This window comes from Trachemys scripta, chromosome 9, assembly GCF_013100865.1.
Source record: "Trachemys scripta elegans isolate TJP31775 chromosome 9, CAS_Tse_1.0, whole genome shotgun sequence".
NCBI classification, from domain to species: Eukaryota; Metazoa; Chordata; order Testudines; family Emydidae; genus Trachemys; species Trachemys scripta.
In genome coordinates this window covers 12,185,715-12,209,360 of record NC_048306.1, presented here as the reverse complement: position 1 = coordinate 12,209,360, position 23,646 = coordinate 12,185,715, and the positions used below count along the sequence as shown (strand labels likewise).

The 23,646-nt window shown below is 41.7% G+C and overlaps 1 protein-coding gene across 2 annotated transcripts in view; it reads left to right on the top strand.

The window, feature by feature from the left end:
* The window catches only part of IL1RAPL2 (interleukin 1 receptor accessory protein like 2), a 563,242-nt gene that overhangs the window by 301,780 nt on the left and 237,816 nt on the right, over positions 1 to 23,646 (top strand). For both annotated transcript variants that reach the window (XM_034782543.1, XM_034782544.1), the window contains 2 exons: positions 10,239 to 10,425; positions 17,221 to 17,374. In XM_034782543.1, the coding sequence (XP_034638434.1) occupies positions 10,239 to 10,425; positions 17,221 to 17,374 (341 nt within the window). The remainder of the gene's footprint in view (positions 1 to 10,238; positions 10,426 to 17,220; positions 17,375 to 23,646) is intronic.

Below are 23,646 nucleotides of genomic sequence, written 5' to 3'. Positions count from 1 at the left end.
CATTTACAGTTTGGTTCAATGGCTCTCAACACCCCCACTACACAAATTTGTTCCATCACCCCTACTCTTTACTCTAAGATTCCCCTGTTTATGCATCCCAGGATGGCATTAGCTCTTTTGGCCAAAGCATCCCACTGGGAGCTCATGTTCAGCTAATTATCTGCCACAACCCCCAAGCCTTTTTGGAAACACTGCTTCCCAGTATAAGGTCCCCTTTCCTATATGCCTGGCCTCCATTCTTTGTTCCCAGATGTTCACATTTACATTTAGACATACTAAAATACACTTTGTTGACTTGTGCTCACTTCACCAAGCACTTTGAATCAGTGGCAGTACTACACATAAATAAGTGTGTGTGTATATATATGTGAGGTATATTATATAATTAATTCCCACATTAAGCTTATTTTCCTTTTCTCATAGTACATTTTGACATTGACTTAACATTTAGTTGCAATGCTAACCAAAGTGCTTTTTTTTTCCTGAAATGATGAGCATGAGTCTAGCATGTTAGTTTTGACCTTGCAAACACTTGTACAGGTGTTTAGCTTTATGCGTGTGAGGTGTCAAAGGGCAGGTTTACACTAGGAGCATTACATTGGGGCAGCTGCACCGCTATGGTGAAGTCGCTGTACACTGATGGGAGAGCAGTCTCCCGTCGGCATAATTACTCAGAAGCTATGTCTGCGGGAAAACGTCTCCTGCCGACATATGACTAGTGTGGACAGCACTTAGGTCACTGTAACTTTTGTCATTCGGGGGGGTCTTTTTCACACCTCTGAGTGACGTATGTTAAATTGACTTAAGCAGTAGTATAGATCTGCCCAGAATGACTTCAATGAGACTGTTTATGGGAATAAAGTGCATAAGTGTTTGCAGATCAGGGACTAAAACAGCAATAGGATCTGATTAAGCCTGTAAAGGGTCTTGATTGACAGCATATTTGTGTCATGACCGAGCCCAGATCCACCTCATGACGTTCATGTCATGACTTTATAGCACAATATATACACAGGGGCTGGATATACTATTAAACTTCCACTGCCTGCTGATGTGACTTTAGTTAAGGTTGTCAGCCCTTCCATTATAGAGCTTCATTTTTCAGGTACTTACAAATCAACTGTACAAAATTGACTCTGGACTGAAACATTCAATGCAAGGTCTCAGGGGCTAAAACACCAAACCAGAACATGTAAACTGAAATTGGACTAAATCAGTACGCCATTTACAAAGTCATGAGTATGGAAAAAGTTGAGCTGGCAGCTCATGGGCTGATAAAATAAACGTGGTTTTGATTCCCCAAGTCATACTGAAAGGATTCGGCTTTTTGGGGGGAGAGGCAGTGGAGGGAATAACTGGACCTTATTGTCCCCTCTCATGCTGAAAACCCAAGGGAAGGTCTAATGGGGGAAGAAGCCTCAACAACATTTACCAACTGTTCCATCAGTGGCAGGGCTTCTCTCCCCTATCTCCCTCCTCTTCCTCCCCTGCCCAAACCAAACTGAGCTGCAGTGCTTGTTTTGTCTGCTTGAACGGAAATATACAGGAGTATAAACAAAGTGCCTCCTCTGCAAAGTAAAACACTTCTATCCTTAATGTTAATTGGTAGAAGTAGTGTGTGTGACAGTGGTGAGGGGAAGGTGGGGACAGACCTGTTTGTCGTCTTTTGACCTATCACCTTGTACTTAAGATTTTTTGTATAGCACACGCAACACTAGGTGAGTAAAGGAGGAAATAAATCCTCCAATCTCCAGTTCTGTATTGGACTTCAGAGAACCCCCCCCCCAAAAGAAAAGTGGTGTTAATGAGCTTCCTTTCTACCATCCTTTGTCTTGTCTATATAGATTGCAAGCTCTACAGAGTTTTCAAAGTGCATGTACAGCACCTAGCACCTTGGTTGGGGCTCAATGAGCTATCATAATAGAACTTATAATAATATAAATAAAAAATGGAGACACACTTTTGTAAACCACCAGGTCTTTGAATGAGTCTGGAGCATATACATAGTCAATGCAAATCTGCTTTAGAGGGTTTTCCTGTAGGGGGTGTCAGCGAGACTTCTCTCACTTGATGGCCCTTCATATCACATTGCATGTATGAGAGGAAAGCAGAGCTAAAGAACACACTTCAAAGAGGTTCCGACAAATAGTCCATCTCAGGAATGCTCTGAAATCCCATCTTTTCTGTAAAAAAAAAAAAAAATTAAATTAAAATAAAATAAAATAAATAAAAAATTGCCATTAAAACCTTTGCAACCAGCCAAAAGACAAAAGGGGTTATACAAATTCTTTGCATCCAAAAAAGGTACAAGGGCTAAAACACTCCACAAATACGTGAATGGTGAGGCCACTTTCTCTGCAGCCCCTTTTAAAACATCTATGTTGGGGGGTTAATATGGTCCTCCCAAAGCTAATGAAACCTCCTTATGAGGCACCTCGATCTCATGACTAAGTTTTTAACATGGCCATTCGTTTTGTTGGCAGCAGTGTCTTCGACTTGCAGAGGGGACTTAAACACCCTATGCTAAATTTTTCATGGATGCGGAGTGTCAAGGGGGGGCAGAGGAGGGGAGAATCTCCTAAATCCCTCTGAAAGGTTGCTACAGTTTCAACTTAATCACTCCATACGTGCTTCCATCTGGCAAGTGCCTTCTCTATAATTTACTGTGAAAAGGTTTCTAAGTTACCATTTCAAATTCACTAAAGCCTTTACATTTAGAGTATTCATCTACCTTATTGTTACTTATGATCAGAGGTGCTGGAACAAATTTTATAGTGAGGGTGCTGAGAGCCATTGAGCCAAACTGTAAACCCTGAATATGATGGAAACCACTTCACTGCAGCAGCGCCTCCAGCACCTATTCTTATGGTCCTAGAACAATAAGTCAAGCATCCAGGAGAAGGCCATCTAAACTTTCGATAGAGGGTCAGAAATGGCGGAGGAGGGGAGAGTGGGACACACAGCCACCACTCACTCCCTACCACCAGTACTTCCAAAAGGGAGGGACCTTCCTTTCCCTTGTTTTCCCCTGCCTTATGGTGTGTGTGTGTGTGTGTGGGGGGGGTTCCTTTGAGATAGTAGGATTTGGCCCCCATGTAACAGTCAATTACATTTGATTTGACTGAGGGATAAAAGAAAATGACAAAATTCTCAAAAGACCCAAAGTTTGTAAAAGGGAATCCGTATGGTCAAAATGTAGGGTGCTGGGTCCAGGGGGGAATACTCTGTTAAACTGGCAGATGAGTCTGAGAATTTGATCTACTGTAGTGTATTTCTCTTTTGCAGGTGAACACTTTTCACGGGTCACTAACAGGAGGAACATCAGCATGAGCAGTTCCCTTTGTAAATTAACATAATTAAATGCACATTATGCTTTCTTCATGCAGAGTTTCTTTTTTTTAACCCTATCAGATAACAAATGATCCATTCTTTTAGTTTTCCCAATTGTCTGTATTTGAGGGAGCTTCTCTTTCTCTCTCTCGTTGCATACACTGATGTCAACTGTTTGCAGGGCCGGCTCCAGCTTTTTTGCTGCCCCAAGCGGCGAAGCAGGGGAAAAAAAAAAAAGATAAAGCCGCAATCGGCGACACTTCGGCGGCAGCTCTACCGCGCTGCTTCGTTCTTCGGCGGCAATTCGGCGGCGGGTCCTTCGCTCTGAGAGGGACTGAGGGACTTGCCGCCCCTTTCCATTGGCCACCCCAAGTGCCTGCTTTCTTCTCTGGGGCCTGGAGCTGGCCCTGATTGTATGCATCAGGAAAGACTATATCCCCTAGGGGATTTATTCCCTTTGGCAGAAGAACTGGTCAGGCTCAGCAGTTCTTATGCAGAGAGCACTTAAGGGAGACTTGCTGTCCTGAACTTCAGTTTGTGTGTGTGTCTAATGAAGGTATGAAGGGGAACAGACACATTAATTTGCCCACAGTGTGGGGTGGACTGGAGGTGCTCTAGGTTCTAACCTAGAAGTGCTCTAGGTTCTAACAAGCAGCGTATTAAAAATCAGAAAATTATTTGAGGGGGATCTCAGGTGTTTCGGGACCTGAAATTCATGCTACTCCTGAAATATAGCTTTTCTAGCACGGAATGTATTTGAACAAAAATATCCAGAGATCTTATGGTAAATATTAAAGAATAAATGAATAAACGCTTTGGAAGGCGTATAAGCTCTCAAGCTTCGTGACATAAGTCAACCTCTAACTATTGGTGGCTATGAGGAAATTTCCCCTGGGAACATATGCTACCTATTGCAGAATTTCTTCCTCTGAAGCAGCTGGTGCCGGCTACTGTGAGAGAAAAAAATGTTTGACTCGGACCATGTCTGATAAAGTATAGAAGTTTTGATGTTCCTAGTCAACTCCTGCAGTTTGCTGCATTCTGTATAATCTTGTCTTGTATTTACAATTTACCTTGTTTTTAGAAGTTTTAATGCTTTCAGAGATTACCTGTCTGAAAGGACAACTGCAGTAGTAACGTATTACCAAAGGAGAAAAAGACTTCCTGAGATTTTAGTGTTGCTCAAAGGCTGAGGGCAATATGCACCATCAATGTAATATTGTTTAACTTAAGTCCCATCTGTTTTTACCTCTATTTGACCTTGAGCAGTCCTTATTTATATCATTTTTTTGGTGGGGGGAGGTAATCTTTCTGGAGAAGACAGGTAGACAGCTCCCGTTGAGGTGCACAGATCAGTAGAACCAGTCAGTTCCTCTGGAGACAATAAAGGTGAAAATTGGCTCCTCTTACTCCCCACTATGGGGAGACCAGAGGACAGTCAATCTGCTACTGGTGAATCCTGTCATCATGTTTTTTGGTCGTCTTGAGAGTGCCCATGTCAATGATTACATTAGATGTCGTCTACCCGCCAATGTGTGCCGGTGTCCTCTGAAGAGAGCATTTGCTGAAATCTAGCTTGGGATCTAATCTATCTAAACACTGCACAGATGAGGATAAATTAAACTAATGTATAACAGATCAACCCAGACCAATATACTGGGCCCTCATCCCCATACCATCCTGTGTTTGGGAAAATTCAGAAGTGCTAGTTGGTCAATCCAAAAAATATCCATTCTCCTTAATGACATGAATGAGGGCATGATGAGGAGTAGACTACTCTCTTCGATGCCATTGTTAAGATGTGTATTCCTGACTGTTGGTCTGTGGAGATGTCTCTGGGTATCTTGTATCCAAACCACCATTCATACTCCTCTTTTATGTTGGCCTGCAGTGACTTTGCCCAGGACAAGTTTCTCCTTGTTGGCAATTGGCCAATGGTGCATCTTTTCTGCATGTTAAAGCATAGGCTACTGGGACAGTGTTTATGTTTTATTCAAGATGAACCTGCCTTCTGACTTCAGAATCCGGTGCATATGACAGCAACCATATGTTGTAATGTGAAAAGCTTAGCAGGGAACAGTGCAGGAGAATGAAGAAGCTTAAGGAATGGTGAGATAAGAACAACACTAATAGTTCTTCTGCTTGAAGGAATAGGATTTTGCATGGTGTTTCACTCTGGATTAAGGCAACAGCTCTTTATTGGAGGACCCACAGAACCGAAATCTCAGAAAATGCACAAGGTATGGTAAAATGGACTTGTAACAAGATGCAATTGTAACACACTGCACCTAATTTTCTGTGATAATGTTTCTAAACTGTTTTTGTTTTTACTAGTGAGATCCTGAGGGCCATTCAGACATTAAAGGATGAATACGATGAGCCAGGTAGCATCCGGGTTTTTGATATAATGCTAAGGAGTTGGGATTGGAATTACAATATTAAAAGAAACAACAAACTCCTCTGCAGAAATGGTTGGAGTTGTCCCAAGCCAAGGTAACATACACTGAGGAAGAGAAGGAATATATACTCTTTGTTTAGACAACTACAGTGATGTCAATTGTCTACTAAATTTTTTCTCTTGCAGGTATTGCCTTTTAACTTGAAGGGGTCAATGCGCATCACACTTTGGGAAGAAAGAAGGGCTTGCACATCTAAGAACTTTGAAAATACAAATCCAAGTGTGATTTGCATGGTTGGTATCTTCTGTAGACAATGACCCAAAGCATGCCACAGAAGGGTTCATGGAAGAATAAGGTAACAAGCTAGTGAAGAGTCCCATAGAGTTAAAATATCATACATTAAACACTTTTCCAATTGAGGAAAAATACAATACCTGTGTTCAGAATTGTATGACAATAGTAAATGATGCCTTTTTCTCTAAACAGATCAGAAGATGATAACCTCATGGAACTGGTGTAGAACAACTTCAGACACACATGAAACCACTAAGTAATGATGGACTTGTATTTCAAATACTGGCAACACAAATTTGGACTCCGGAATGTATTGATTATCTGGATAGTTCTCCCGGTAATGACTAGAGAGGAAAACAGGAGATTGTCAGGGTCTGATAGGTGTTAGCAGACCAGGTGCTCTTGACTTTCAGAGGGAGATAGATGATGGGTTGGTATTCTTTATAAGTCAGAAGCTGCTAAGTTCCCAAGTTGTGGAGACTCAGTTAAAGGGAATGGACTCAGGAGGTTGACTTGCACATAGCTGCTATTAGTGTTACAATGAGCCAATGAATGTGCCGTAGATTTAATAGAGTTCAGCCATTAAAATGAGTAGGCGGCAATGTTGCATTCCGTTAGAAGCCTGATTCTTGTATTCTTTCTTGGGCACAGCTTCCATGAATCCCCTTGTGGTATTCACAATTGCATCTGCCCTTGGATATGTGACCAAGCTATAGCTCTGCAATTATAATGAAATATAATGAAACACAGCAGGAGCACCGGGCGGGCAGCGTGGGTCGGGGCATAGGGGTGCCCATTTTTTGGAGGCCCCCCAATGGCCCTGTGGCTAATCCGCCACTGCTGCTGTTTTGGCCATGTTTTTCTTTTGGATTCTGAGTTTGTTTGAATCCATACTTCAAAGCAAAACTTGGCTGATATGAGGATTGCAAAGACCTAGATGCCGTGATAGAAGGAAATAGTTTCACAAACTCCTGCAAAGCAAAACTATTGAGCTCTTCACTTCTCCAGTCCAGAGAGCAGACACATTTCACAGTAGTACTTTGAGATAGGTAATCACAACCTCTGGTGCCAGTATGTTAAGACTTTCAAATCCTTTCTCCTTGCAAAAAGAACGTCTGTCTTTTCCTCCTCTTCCTAGTTACTAGTACTCCCTCTTCTTAAAAGGGAGCCCGTGGAGGTCAACCCAATGGGAGAGGGAGCAGCTTGAGATCCTTTAAGAAGTGAAACTGCTTTAGAAGATGCATTTTCAAGGTCTTAAGTTTATTTTCTACCAGGCATGTTCTCTATGCTGAGCCTACCTCTTGTCTATTAAATGAGTGCTCTGAAATCTCGTTAAGGTCTAAGATCATTTGAGTTGTACTTGATCAACAGCTGTTTCTACTGACTTGCAAACTCCCTGCTAAACTAATCTATTTTCAAGGTCAGGTCTACAACCCTTCACCTAGCAAGCTCCCCATCCACCGTGGAAAACAACTTATTTTGTCAATTTCATTCCTCATCTGCTATAGCAACACTAAAATAGTGATTATTTGTTACTTGTCTGTGTTCTTTGCAAGTAAATTCCGCCCCTATTTACTCTTTTTATATAACCTTCCTTCCCTGTTCCCTCCATGCTTGGGGCCCAGTGCAACCAGCCCACCTTTGTTTTTCATTATATTGTACTGGGAGAAGTTCCTCCTTTCTATAATACAAATTAATGAGAGTCGTCATTATTTTAAAGAAGGAAAAGGGAGGTAATAAATATAGGATAACATTGGCCATTCTACCAATGTCCTCAAGGAAAACAGACCAAGTCAAATGCAGCCAGTGGGAGATAGTTCATCCAGTTCTCAAGTCTATTGTTGCTGGCTTAGTAAGGGCTTTATTTATCCTGAGCTTGAATAGACTTATTCTGGCGGGGTTTTTTTTGGTTGTTTTTTTTTAAGTGATGTTGCTCACCAGTCAGTCAATTTCCTCAATTCTGCTCCAGTCTAATTGTCACTAGTGAAAGGAGTGTTACATTTTTAGGGAGTAAGCATTTTAAATAGAACTAGCCTCAGGCCCTGTTCAAAATGTAATCTAAATAATGAAAGATTGTTAGCAGAAAATATAGCACTATTAAATTATACCAAATAATGAATAACAACCCCAAGTCATTATCTTTATGAGCCTTGATAATTTCTACTGGGTCTGTGACCTGTCTTGTAATCAAGAATATGGGTAATCATCCAGGTAAGTTGTTAATTACCAATTGCTTAATGCTGCTGATTATATACATACATCAGTTGTAAAGTACATACACTGCTGTTGTGTGGGTTTTTAGTGCTCCAGCACAATATACTTAAAAATTTTTAAAGCTGAAGTTTGTATTCCCATCTGCAAGGAACAAAGGGTGAGATTTTCAAAAGCACCTAAATGTTTTAGGGGGAAATTGATTTTTATTGTTAAGTTGCATAGAGACTTTTCAGAACCGCTCCCAAAATGTTTATTTTTCAGGTCTGATAACTATTCTTTAGATTAAATAAAACAACAACAAAAAGTAAAAAGTTTCTGTAGGAGGGAAAATGCAGCGACACTTCTTTAGTATATTTCTAGCTGCAGGCTCCACATATGCTATTCTGTGTGACATTTTATTACCATAATGATGTGCAACAAAAGACTTGCAATGGGATAAACTGGTATTTGTCTTGTTCCATTGAGACTCATCATAAGTCTAATTTGAGGATTCTGAGGATCCGTTACCTTGATGTTAGTGTCAGAGGTTTGACTATTTGGTCATTGATCATTTTCCAGGCGAATGTGGCAAAATGTATTTGCAGTGCTGCCCTCTGTTTTGTACCAGGTAAAATAATCTGAAACACAGTAGCCGCAGGAGAATACTGAAGCAAAGCGGTAATGTCTTCAGCGGGAACTCTCCAGGACTCCCCATGATATTGTAGCCAGCCAGTGTATCAGTCTTACCCTAGACCTCTTTGATTCCAGAAAACTTAGTGACAAAGTGATGCATGATGGGAAACAGAGCCCTCATTATAATGTCTGTCGTACTTTGTAGTCTTGCCTTAAAGGACTGTGTTTCCCATCCCGTCTAATGAAAACCAGAATCTGACAGTCTGAGTTGCAACACTCTTGCACAAACTGTAAATGCTTGACAGTAACACCGTGATAAATATCAGCGTGAGTTGTTATTGTGGTAGCTGCTAACTCTGTTAGAGTTGTGAGTCTATAAGCATTTCCATTTTAACCTCATTTTCACATTCAGGAAGCATGTAGCTTGGTCATTAACATTTATTCTGGACTGACAGCAAGAAAAACAAGAACATTTGGATTTAACTCATGCACCCTTTCCTGGACTTCACCCTCTCTGTTTTTGTGGGAACTGAGAAAACTGTGATCTTAGATTCTATTATTATAGAAACATAGATTTAATGCCAGAAGGGATCACTATCTCTGTCCAGTCTGACCTCTTGCCATAGACTTTCACCAATCATTCTTTCAGTAGAAGGAATTATTCCTGCATTCTATGCATGATTTAGTACCACTGACTCAGAGGAGAGCAAATTGCATCCCAGTGTACTCTACGTTGGAGTCACCCTGAGGGGAGGGTAGGTGGTGTCTCTGGGATCTATAGAAGATGTGCCAGTAAAAGCTTCCTGAAAGGGGATGTGCTAATTAGCGTGTCTCTCAGTTGCCTGGTTATGCCTCTTCCACCCACTTTTGAGGCTGTGCTGGCCCTCATTGGAGAGGTGCTTGCAGGTAATACATATAAATTCCTTTGCTCCAAACCTTGAGGCCCTGCACCCTTACCATCAAAGGAGCTCAAGTGGGATGGGACTTCTTTTGATGATTTTCCATGCCTCTCGGATCTCTGAACAATGATACTACCTATATATACTCCCCTTCCTCTAGCTGATAGCATAGTAACTCCTGCTGGGGAGGTGAAACCAGTTCTGGGAGCTGAACATTCTTCTCTTATCTGGTAATGAGGATCACTACAATTATGCCACTGAGCTCGATAAAACAAATTGCATGGGCGAATGTAAGTTCTGTGTGATGCTTCATATTTCATTTGCATCTCCATAATATTTTCTTAACACCTGAATTGCACAACATTACAGTGACTTATTTGAGTGTGTTCCTGAATCATGTAGGTAAGCTCTTGATGGCAAAGCCGAGACTGGTGAAACCGACATGGTAAAAACTAAGCTATCGGTGTAAAACTCTTCTCTGTTCTTGCAGAAACTCCACCTATTGCATGAAGGTGTCAATGTCCTTGACAGTGGCTGAGAATGAATCTGGGCTTTGCTACAACAGCCAGATCCGATATTTGGAAAAATCAGAAGTCATGAAAAGAAAGATAATCTCCTGCCCCGATATCGAGGATTATAAAACATCAAATCAAGAGCCAGAAGTAGTATGGTACAAGGTAACGTGGCCATCTAATTAGCATTTTGTTGAATGTATACAATTACTTTCTTTGTTTTCAGTCTTGCATTCAATTATGAACTTTTTGTGTGTCAGGTAATGAGTGGCTGCTCTGAAGGACCAACCAAAGCTTAATAGTTCTGATGCACAGGATTTATCTATATTGGTGCAAAATTATCCAGCCTGGCCACTGACTGACAGAAGCTCCATATCTGTGAAGGGTCTTCCCTACTTTAGGAACTTAAAAAAACCTGCTCTAACAACTGGAATACCAGCTCCAGATGTTCCACAGCCTCCCTCACCCACCTACCCCCACCCCAGTTTCTACACTGGAGGAACTCTGCCATTTCTGGATATTGCAGTCAACCCAACTGGAGGCAACACATTTAGATGGCATCAGCGCCACCATGTAGTGTGTCTGCGCATGATGTGTATATATAATACATGTTGAGAAGTGCTGCGTTTTGACTTGCCAGACACACAGGTGCCCTGGTGTGTCAGAAAATAACAATTAAAAAGAAAAAGTTGTCACTCTATTTTTATTTTTACAAGAATCTTGAATATTCCAATTCACACTGACAAACCATGTACTGTAACTCGTATAAAAGCCATGAAAGCTTCACACACACACACCCCGGTTATATGGGCAGATATGTTTAGAGCTGTTTACACGTGAAATATGCATATTGAGTAAAGTGTATGGGCATAAGTGTCTCATGTCCTAGCCATGTACCTGCTGAATACCAAAAGGCTGAAGAATGCATTATCATTGTGTAAGTTCACATTGCAGAAATTATCTGACAGACGGAATCCTCAGCAGTCATGAAGCACAGTTACTCTTAAAACACTCCAGGAAAATGAATGCAAGAAAAGTGCAAACCAAAATCAATGAGGAATTGTACTGGCCAGAAATGGGAACAGAACTTTCATTTCTTTTCTTTTCACACATGTACATGTCTTCTGTGTCCAACACATAGATTGTATAGCACCAGCTTTCGGTCTGACAGCTGACTGAGTTGTCACAATGATTAAATTGACCAGAACTGATATTGTATTTTGAAGATAACAGTGCAGTTGCAAGACAATCAAAATGGACTTTTAGTCTGCTTTGCTAAGAAAAAGAGACATTACTGGAATAACCTACTCCATCCTCCTCCTTAGTCATACTTAATGATAAGTGTCGTTTAATAAGTGCGCTAACAATTGCAGATTAGATGGCAGGATCTTCACTTCTTAGACCCCACATACATCATCTGTAACAGAGTTAAAAACAGTCAGAAGGGTTCAGTCACTTGGGATTTCAACGTTAATGTGGTATTATGCATGATGTATGCAGGGCAGGTTTTAACCCATTTGTGGCGAAGGTTTTTGAAAAATACTCCGAAGAGAATTGTGGTACTAGCTGTAACAGACATTCTCTTTTCTCACTCTAAAGAAAGGTTGAGGGCCAGATTCTAGAGAAAACTTGTGTCTCTGGTACATCCCTTTGATTTCAGAATATTTTTATTCCTATTTATTATTTGTACTGCAGCAGCACCTAGGAATTCTAGTCATAGACCAGGTGCCCGTTATGCTAAGCGTTGTACATGCACATAACAAAAAGATAGCCCCTGCTCCAAAGAGCTTATAGAATTGAGCCCATAATCTCTACATACTCTGCAACTCCACTGAAGTCAATATAATTATAGTGACTTGTATCACCTGAGGGCCTGAGCCGAAGTTTCTGAAAAGGGTGTGTGATTTCAGACTTAAAGATAGCTGGCTTGATCCTTTCAATCTAATATCAGTGACTGGGCTCAGTATGGATATATAGACACACATATACTATCAATCACCTTCTCACCTGCTTTAGAGCCAGGTAGGGCAAGGGCCACTGTGCTGAATACTTTGGCCATACCCATGATACATCTGGACAGTGGACATTTTCCAAAATATGAAGATGAGAGTCAAATAAAGCAAGATGGTCCCCCAGGATTCTTCCCCTTGCTTAAGGAGAGCTAGACACAGCTCCCACCAGAAAAACCTGTGATCATGATGGAAACTTTAAGTGACTCTTGTCCCTTGAAAGTCGCGGAATTTGGGCTTGTGGCCCCTGGTCTACTGTGAGACAGCAGATCCAATGCTACAAGCCTGCCATGAGCAGATTTCTCATTGACTTCAGTAGGAGTTCTATATGTTGAGGGATTACAGAATTGGGTGCAGGGCCGACTCCAGGCACCAGCTTGCCAAGTAGGTGCTTGGGGCTGCCACTTTGGAGAGGGGCGGCACGTCCAGCTATTCGGTGGACGGTCCCTCACTCTCGCTCGGAGCGAAAGACCTCCCGCCGAATTGCTGCCACAGATCGTGATCACCGCTTTTTTTTTTTTTTTTTTTTTGCCGCTTGGGGCAGCAAAAACCCTGGAGCCAGCCCTGATTGGGTACATTAATAGTAACAAGCTGCACAAAGCCTAATGCAATTTGAGCATTAGGAGAATTAAGCATGGTTCTATCTACACCCAAAAACAACAAGGTGTCCAGTGGCACCTTAAAGACTAACAGATTTGTTTGGGGGAGGGATAGCTCAGTGGTTTGAGCATTGGCTTGCTAAACCCAGGGTTATGAGTTCAATCCTTGAGGGGGCCATTTAGGGATCTGGGGCAAAAATCTGTCTGGGGATTGGTCCTGCTTTGACCTCCTGAGGTCCCTTCCAACCCTGATTTTCTATGATATAGACTAACACAGCTACCCCTCTGATACTTTCTATACCCAAGCTCTCTAGGCAAAATACTAACAAAGCTATTATTCTTAAACGTGTACGTTTCATTTATAGCTGAAATTATACTAATGAAATGCCTGTTTTAAAGAATTATACTATTAATGTCAATGTGACTCTTTCTTTCCAAAGCACCATCAGGCCTAAATAACTGTTTTGACAACATGAATAAAGGATTTTTTTTAGATAAATGCAGGTGTCAATGATTGAATGAACAAGACTTAAGAATAGAATTACTCTCATGGGAAAAATAAACTGGAGGAGAAAAAAAGATGCATCTAGAAAGAAGAGCCCTAACCCCTCCTTCCGTCCTCACCACCTCCTTGCTCTGACTGTGTTGAAGGAATAGCTATGAAAACAATTAGAATGACAGGTGAAGGACAGGTAGTAGTTATACGAGTCTGCAAAAACAGAGCAGTTGAGGTACTGCCACTTAAAAATGTCAAGGAAGAAGAGAGAAGCACAATAATGAACAGCCTAGTTATTCAAGTGACTGTGAGCGCCAAAGACTCATGAGCAAAATGTGCAAATAAAGGGAAGAGTTAAAACTACCCCATCAAGACAAACACTAGTGAAAAACCAGAAAAAGAATGTGACCTGGTTAAATAAGAAATAATCGTACACTGGGGAACTGATTATTAAAGGGAGTTAACGTCTCTCTGACAGGGGAATCTAGTTTAATTTCCTCCAGAATATGAAGACTACTTTTTATAGGGTTTGGGGGGGGCTTTAAATACACATTTTTCTGATTCCTACTTTCTGTTCTTGTGTCAGTCGTGTACAGTGAACCAATCCACATAAAATGAATCCGGGCAGAGTAAAAGCGAGAACTTTCTATTCAGAGTTAGAAATGCTGGGTAGCAGATGGAAGAAGTAATGTAAATTAGCTAAAATTTGGGGGAGTTGTAAATCATTTTTAAATAGAAAATGTTTTGAGGTAAACAAGGAGATAAACAGTATTGAATAATTAATAAGTGAGTGTTACAAACCTCTCTGCTTGGTGCAATTCTGAATAGACAACCGTGATAGATACAAGCATTGTTTTAAACCTCTACCTCATTAATCACTACAGTAGTAATGATGTGACCCTCTTTATTAGAAGTACATAATATGCGAAGCAACATCCTGACAGAGAACAGTGATTTGTTTTGTTTGTCCTGTTCGTGCTGGTATTTTTCAAAAAGAAAAAACAAAAATCTTCCCATGGAAGCTATTATGAGACATGGGACTTTTACGGCTACGTTACAGAAGAGATGCAATGCAGTTACCTACTGAAACACACTCACTGGTGCATTCTGGGAATTTTAGACGTTTTTAATCAGAGATGGATAGACCTGGATCATGTTCTTTAGACCAGGCTGATGTTCAGTCACCCCAGGGCAGAGGTCTGTTCAAATTTGGGGCACCTTTAAATGGGGCTCAAAATCTAACATAACTCAGAAAGGTGTCTATGTAAAAATGGTACCTTCTTGCTCATCAGATCTGTTCTCTGCATGCAGCTAGGGAGCTGGATTTAGTTCCTTTTCCTGCATTATCAACTATTAACTAAATTCCAAGAGCAGGGCTGAATTTCACTTTAATTCACACTTGTGCAACCCCACTGGAGACCACTGAGTTGCACTAGTGTCAACCAAGAATGTAATGGGGTTGCCCAAGTGTCACTAGGAGCAAAATTTGGATAGGACAATAGGACTGCACAGAATCTGTCCTGGTAAGGGTAGCATTTGATCCTCCATCTTTACTACTAATGATGCCTGAAAAGCAGAGGGTTTCAGAATCTAGTATGAGTTTGCAGGGCTGAAAGTTATTTGGAAACCGGGACACACAAACCATGGAACTTTCATGATTTCTCAAGGGGAAAAGAAACGCCACCAATGTCACTCTGTTCTTTGTTAACTGTATTCTATTATTACTGGCCATGTCAGAGCCAAACCATAACACACCTTGATTCAGATTTTAGCTCAGATCTGGGGCTGTGCTCTAACTGCTTTTTGCCACACCACTGACACAAGGGGCCCTAAAGCTGGCATAGATGGCCATCAAAGTGCAGGGAGTTTGTCCATTGTCATGGAGCTGGTATAATGGCTCCTACTCAATCCCATCTCCCTCCAGTTGGTGTAAGGCTCATGACCCAGGAAGGGGCCCGGACTTTACTGTCTCCAAGCAATCCCCAGTGGCATATTGGCTCCTTGGGTGCAGTAGTAGATGACACAAGTTAGAGCAGCCCTCAGGCTGCTCTAACTTACTCTGGCGGACTGGTTCAGGCCCAGAATTAGAGTAGACAAACGTGGCTTAAAGCCACATTTTCACACCTTCCTGAGTTGCTTTGTGTGCTCCCTGGCTACTGAACTGGGTGTTCAGGTTGAGTTGGCAACACTTGAATCGATTACTACCCGGATCGGCAGGTAGTAATCAATCTATCGGGGATCGATTTATTGTGTCTCATCTAGATGCGATAAATCGATCCCCGAACACACTTCCCGTTGACTCCGGAACTCCACCAGAGCGAGAGGCGGTAGCGGAGTCGACGGGGGAGCCGCAGCCGTTGATCCCGCGCCATGAGGACCGAGGTAAATCGATCTAAGATACTTCGACTTCAGCTACGCTATTCACGTAGCTGAAGTTGCGTATCTTAGATTGATCCCCACCCCGCCAGTGTAGACCAGCCCTGAGAGATGAACAAACATATCACCCTGATGCACCTCTTTAGAGCGGCACTTATCAGACTATATCCACACATTAGCACTGATTATTCCAAGGTGTATTAAATGATCAACACACCATTAAGTATTATCAAATTTAGCTGTCTAGAATAATACAATACTTCAGCCTGGAAGTGGATCAAGCACCAGATATTGCAATGTCTAGAATTTGCTGAATCACATACACTGATGTAAAGACTAAGGAACCACTACAAACCTTCCTACCAGGACAACAAATTAAAAATATTGACATGTGGCCCAGTCCGGCCAAGTGACAGCTGGTGAGGGGTGAAGTCCATGGGACCTGTGGATCATCCACACCTCAAAGGAGGTGAGGTGAGAACTGCACCAATTTCAGGCCATTGATTTTTATTAAAAAATAATGTAGTGCGTCAAGCACAGCATATTTAAACACTGTTTTAGTCCTCATTGTATCCTTCCAAATTTTTACAAAAATGACAGGTCTGACACATTACAATGCAAACAAAGCATTTGAAGCAACCTCTCTAGGTTCTTATCAGGCCCTCTTCACTGTCATATCTGAACACCTACTAATCAATAATGGATTTTATCCTCCCAACCCTCCTGTGAGGTAGGAGATACTATCCCCATTTATCTGTGGTACTGAGGCTGGGGGTAGATTAAATGACTTGCCCGGAGTCTCTCTGGAAACCTGGGGCTCAGACAGGGATTGAACCTAGGTCTCATGAGTCCTACTCTGGCGTCCACTAGACCATCCTTCTACCTAATCAGGAACTGCCAGGAGTTTTCGTGCCACTGTAAATGCACCAGCCACCTGGATTTTTTTTCTTCAAATTTTCTTCTTGGTTTTTTAGTACATCTACACTGAGCCCTTGTGTGTTAAGATTCAGCCTGGAGCCAAATTTCATGGGACATATACATGAACAAGGATGTATAGTTAGGAAAATACTGATGTGTCTTTAACTAAAACAATGGTTTATGATGAAAAAAAAAGTGGAGATTTTGTTTTCTATTTGGCCCTAGGTAGATGACGTCTAAAACACTGCACGTGTAGTTCAGTGAGTGTTAATTACTGTAGCTTGTTAGATACATGTCTGTTAAATTTTAAACAAAAATGACTTCAGATAAACCCCAGTTTTTCAAGTTGTGAATATTCAAATCTCCATGCTGCCTAGAATTCGTATCTGATCCCATATCCAATATCCATACTGAAACCTAAATTGATTTTTTTTTTAAGAAACCTCAGTTTTGCAAAGGTATTTCCATTGAGATTTGTGTGAGGTAAGTGTTTACTTGTCCAGTCAAACTGGTGCTTTACCATATCAGCTGGTTAATTTAGGCAACTGATTTTTCTGTGCAGGAATGTAAGCCAAAAATGTGGAGAAGCGTCGTAATTCAGAAAGGAAATACTCTTTTAATACAAGAAGTCCAGGAAGAAGATGGAGGAAATTATACTTGTGAACTAAAGTTTGAAGGCAAACTAATAAGAAGAACAACTCAGTTAAAGGTTACAGGTAAGAAACTTCTTGCATAACACGAGTTTTCAAATGAAGGGAAGATTCTTCTTCACACAGCACACAGTCAACCTGTGGAACTCCTTGCCTGAGGAGGTTGTGAAAGCTAGGACTATAACAGGGTTTAAAAGAGAACTAGATAAATTCATGGAGGTTAAGTCCATTAATGGCTATTAGCCAGGATGGGTAAGAAATGGTGTCCCTAGCCTCTGTTTGTCAGAAGGTGGAGATGGATGGTAGGAGAGAGATCACTTGATCGTTACCTGTTAGGTTCACGCCCTCTGGGGCACCTGGCATTGGCCACGGTCGGCAAACAGGATACTGGGCTGGATGGACCTTTGATCTGACCCAGTATGGCCATTCTTATGTTCTTATGGCTTCACACAGCAACTGAAGTACAGGTAGAACCCAAGTAACCCCAAATGGGAAATTCAGATCAGGCCCCAGAAGAAACATCCATAGGTTGTGTAAAGATAAAAAGGCACAAAAGGGCCAAAACTAAAACCTAGATCCAGGCACCCCAAAACTTCAGAGGAGTTCAGGCCCAGATCTGGACTGCGTGGCTTGGGCCCTTCTCTAATGGTGAATAGGAGGAATGTTGGCTGCAATTGCAAATAAAAGAATTAGAAGTTATTAAGATGTTGCCCCAGAGAAAAAGAGAGAGTTAAAAGGGTCAGCATGAGTACCTGCTTTATGGTTCCAAGTACACAATTGTTCCATGCTTTTTATCTTCTGATCCGTTTCTGGTAATCAGATTCTCTGTTGTAGATCTGGTCTTCAGTGAGGACTTCAGGACGCCTATTCCAAGAATAAAATTAAAAAGCAATATTATAATAGAAAGCTTTCACTATGTAGTTTCCATGTATTGTGCTATGCGTCTGTGTTCACAGGAGAGATCGTAAGGACAGGAATGAAAGAGTAGGACAACATTATATACCCATTCATTCCTGAATCCTTTGCATTTCCTTTTTTAGATAATGTACCTGTCATTATTATTTTGCCATCAGCAAGCATCTGAAATCATTGTTTTCTTCCAGTTCTTCACACAATAACTTTTGAGCAAATGTTTAGAACTATCTAGAGCCAGAGTCAGTCTCGGTATAAATAATGGCAAAATCAGTAGAATTGCACCTGCTTACACAAGGCTCCGTTTAGTCCATATGCTATTTCTAACATGCTTTCAAAATAACATTGTTCAAATTATGACTTTCAGAAGATACTATGATTTATACATATTAATTTCCCATTAGTTATCATTTCCCCTTATTTGAAATAAATCTTTTTCACTGGATGTCAAAATCATGTACTATATGATTATTTGTAGTCTGCTTTTGCCCATGGACAGATCTCTGTACCATCATCAGTTTGACCAACCTGAACCAAAAGCTATCAAATGTAAACACATGACCTTTCTTGGAAGCAGTTGCTATACCAGGTAGCATGCTGGTCTCCAGTCAGAATACTAACTAAATGTGACTAATAAAGGTAAATGCATCTATATCAATTCCACATGGTGGATGTTCTTTACCTTACAGAATTGTCAGCTCTCTCCATCCCCTCTAGCATCTGCAAGACCTTGTTAGCTGTTCATTATCTACCCATTATACAGTATGTGCAGTACTTTAGGTTTTAATTTATTTGCCCTGCACCTATTGTAATATTTGCTCTCATTATTTGTTTGGATAAAAGGATTTATGGCCTGAAGTATTAAGAATTGTAAGTAAGGGACATGATACCATTCCTGTTTGCAGAAGGCTTGAGAAGCAAGGGATTGTTATCCTTGCAATTTGATGTGCAATTTGTATATTCTCCTCAATTTACAACAAGCAATCCATTATTCCTTAATAATCAGCACTGTGAACATAGCAGCAAAGCAGAAGTGATCTCAATTTACATGAATTTATAAATATATTTGGGCTTTACTTATAACTTCCAACCCTAATTTTAAGTGGGGTCAAGACCCAGATCTGAATGGGTTTTGGCCTGGGTCCATCTCTATAGAATATTATATTTGAAATGCACTGCCAAATTTGTATGAATGGCAACCTGTCTAGATGAATAATAGCAATGACTTCAACTGAGTACATGCAAAATCAGTGATGCCGGATATGTAATGGTTTCATGCTGCAGAAAAACTCATTTTTTCTGTTTTCCGTTCATGATTTGATATGCAAATAGCTTTGAGGTATCGAGATACGCACTGATTTTATGTATCCGTTCATAGGAAAAATCTTTCAACAATATGACAGTGGTTTATTTGTCTGTGCCCACGACTGCTCTGCAAAGTGCCGATTCTACAGGCAGAGCAAACCAAAGCTTGAGAGTAGGTGCATGGTAGGCAATAATTGGAAGATGCTGAAGTGTGGCTATAAGTGTTGTCCCAGGAGACTGAAGAAAAATATGTGTATTAGTATAGTGACCGGCAAACATGCTTCTTCCTCTGTGACTAATTTGGGTATTGGTTAATTTGTATTGCGCCTCCCATGAAATATATTTTGGAGTGAATACAAAGATAAAATAGAAACCTGACTAATGATTAAGTGATGTGGCCACTAAAATTGATAACGGAGTTCAGATTTCCCTACTGTTTTTCACTGACCATAAAGGACAAGAGTCCATTTTGCAGGTAATTCTGTGAAGGCCATGCAGTAAATCTAAAATTTTCTTCAGCAAAACCAGGTACAATTCATCTAGAAAGGACAGACATTTGCTGCCTGCTGGACTGACGTTGTATTAGTGGAACAGGACAGTCTGTCACAGATCTGGGCAATCTTATCTGCCAAGTTAATGGAAACCTCTTCATAGCAGCAAATAGTCAACTCTCCCTTGAAAGGCCATTTGGCTCAGTCAGGCTGACGATCGGGCAGGTTTTCTGATCCTGATTTCATAGATTTTGTAGTGAAGGACAAGAATAACCTCCAGTAAATCCTTGGTATACAAATGTAAGAAATTTGCCTCAGTCAGACCAAGAACATGTCTTTTGCCACCAGTTCTCTAGCCTGCTTTCCTACCTCTTCACCTGTTCTGAAGGCCATCTGTAATCAATCAACTTGTAAGAGACAGGCATTTAGGAAACAGGTTGCTGCTGGCTGTAGTAGTCCACCCACTGGTTGATGCAGTGGGCAGCATTCTCTCACTTCCTGGAAGTGAATTCTGGAATCCAGTTGAGTTTCCATCAAAATAGATTTACTATGCTATGAGGGGCGAGGGCAGAACTTGAGCTCAGACTGACAGACCTGCTGCTGCATGTAAATTACAGTTAGTAAATACGGCTGAAGGCTAACTAGAAAAGCAATAGCTGGTAGAAGCAAAGCCGTCATAGAATTTTCACTGTTGGTGTGTACTGCAGATGTGGAGAAAGAAATCTTACCTACTGCTTTCAAATGCTTTTTCCTCTGCAGGGTATTTCTAATGCTGATGCTTCTCCACATGCCTAAACTGGCATTTTGAAATCACAAGCACACGGGCTTTTTTGACAATACAGATTCCGAACTGTAAGACTCTGGTGGCCTTATCTGGAGGACATGGTGATCTGGAATTCTTTATTAGAGTAAAGGGTTAGCCTGACATTAAAATAGGCAACACCTGGGATCCCTTATGCACCTAGGAGCTCTGTAGTGCTGTGCAGAGAGAAGAGATTTAACTTAGCTTGTTATCCTTTACATCTGCTCATCTGCAATTTAAAGTGTTGTCTACTTTAGTGAATGTTGTAGTTACTTTAATTTATATCTTCCCTGTTTATAGCCACGGACATTTCTATGACAGGCAGGCAGTATGCAGAGCACAGACCGACCTTGGTGGTGAATTAGTGGTGGGTGTAGCAACCCCAGAAGGCAGTCTGCCCTGGAGGCCATATTTGATGCAGTGATGCCCACCTTACTCTGGTTATTCAGAGTCAGTACTGAGAATGAGAACAAAAAACAGGTAGCCCTTACTGTGTATAGGTTAAGAGCTATGTGCCTAAAAATTTAGAGGCATCCAGAAATTCAGAGGTTTGCTTTATGAAAATTTATTCAAACCTCTTTATTCCAAAAATTGCTCTTGTAATCTTCTGAGAACAGATATTGCTGAGATTTCTGATCTTCCCTTGTCTTGCTCTGCCCGGGAATAGCAAAAGAATATTGCACTATTTCATTCCCAGGTTGCTACATTTAACAAGCACATGGCTACAGTCTGTGTTAGCTGAGATGTCCAAATAATCTTCAGGAACAGCTCCCAGTAGAGGGTATTTTGAGAATACATCCTGGAAATGATCAAGGCATAGATAACGGTGACAAGTGAAAGATAAACAGCTGCAGCTGCAGAAGAAAATAGACAGAGGCATTTTGTGTCTCAGTTAACATCTGTGATGCTAACATCAGCAATGGAACCAAAAAGATCATCTGACTGTGGTCCGTGGAGACCCAATGGTAGAGATACCTGTTGTTGTGGATGAGGAATCTTGTTGGGTTTTATCTTATCTGAACTGGATCATCCATGTTGAATAAAAATATCAGGTTTTTTTCTTGGAGGCTGGTTGGCATCTTAGATTACAAGTTCTCGGGTTCTTTTGTCTTTACATGTGTTTATATTAGTTCTGGGCACAACATGTGCTTTCCTTAGAGCTGAATGGGAAACTGTTTCCCTGTCCCCCTAAAATTTTCAGGATTTCAACAATGTTTCCAGTCTGCATCGGGACGAAACAGAAACCTTTTTCTAAACTTTTTTGCAAAAAAGCGGAGAGAGATGCTGGCAGAGCAGAGAACCTGGGTCTCTCACATTCCAGTGATGAAGGTACTCACCTGGGCTTTTGGCTGTTTTGAGGTGGGCCTCTGTGATGACTGGGGTTTGTGTGTTGAGATTGCTGTTATGGAGTGCATTAGAGTGTAACAGCCTCTCCCTCTCCCTCTCCCTCTCTCTCTCTCTCTCTCTCTCTCTGGTTTTGACCAGAAATTCTATCCTGGACCTGAGAAACCTTCCCAAGGAAAGTTTAATTGAAACCAACCCTTTCTTGTGATAAGTTTCAACTTTGTCGAATCACCATTTTCCAACAAAAAATTCCCGACCAGTTCTGCTTTGCATAGCACCTAGCACAATGGTCCTTGGTATAGAAACATAATACATTTGGCTCTTGGCGCTACTGTAATAAAAATATGAAATAACAATAGCGGTCATATGCAGATGTACTGCGAGCATCCAAAGTGGCAGAAACTGAGATCAGAGCAACTAAAAGCAGAGGAGGTACCAGGAAGGAAAGATCCTATATCATAGAAAAGTTAGACAAAATTAAAAGAGCCAGTAGCAATATTTTAATTTTATATGTGCACTAAGAAAGGATAATCAGGGTATAGAGGCTCCTGCAGCAACAATATTTAAGATGTGATTGCATGAAGAACCACTGAGTAAGGGGGAAAAGTGAAAGAACCCCCACACATCCTGTCCCCCACTGCACTCCCCAGGGCCGGCTCCAGGCATCAGGCAACCAAGCACATGCTTGGGGCGGCACCTGGTAAGGGGCGGCGGGGGGAGCGCAGTGTGGCATTCTGCGGGTGGGGGGGGGATTCCGGCGGCGCGGCTCTCGGCGGGGGGGGCGGCGCGGGGCGCGGCGCTGGGGGGGAGGGGGTGTTCCGGCGGCGATCGGCTGGGGGGGGCGGGCACCGGCGGCGTGGCGCTCGGCGGGGGGGCGGCGCTCGGAGGGTGGCGCGGCGCTCGGCGGGGACTCGGGGGGGCGGCACTTTTTTTTGCTGCTTGGGGCAGCAAAAAAGTTAGAGCCGGCCCTGGCACTCCCTCAGCTCAGGGGAGCACAGGGAACTGTTCCTTCTTACTCCTGACCCTACCTACTCCTCTGGGCCCAGACTCAGGGTCTGGGTAGCTATCTATGAGTAGAAGGGGTGTTTTTACTGTCTGGTTACTTCCTTATGGATAGCTCTAGTCATAAACCAGTCATGCAAGATCACCTATTACAAGATATTGGTAAGAAAAAAGCTCTGGAACAATGATGGACAGACGCTTAAAGCCATCACTGCAATGTCTGGCTGCAGTTGAGAAAGCAAATGGAATCTCAGCTGTATTAATAGAAAAATAGAGCACAAATCAAAATAGGTCATAATGGCATTACAGAAAGGGCTTGTGAGACCATACCTGGAGCACTGCACACAATTTATGGAAGTCATCTTATGGGAAGGGTATTGACAAATTGGCAAAGTTCTAGGAGAGGGCAATTAGGATGATAAAACATGTCTGAGGTTTTTAGCTCTTTGCAGGACTATTGGGTCGGGGGGGGGGGGGGGGGG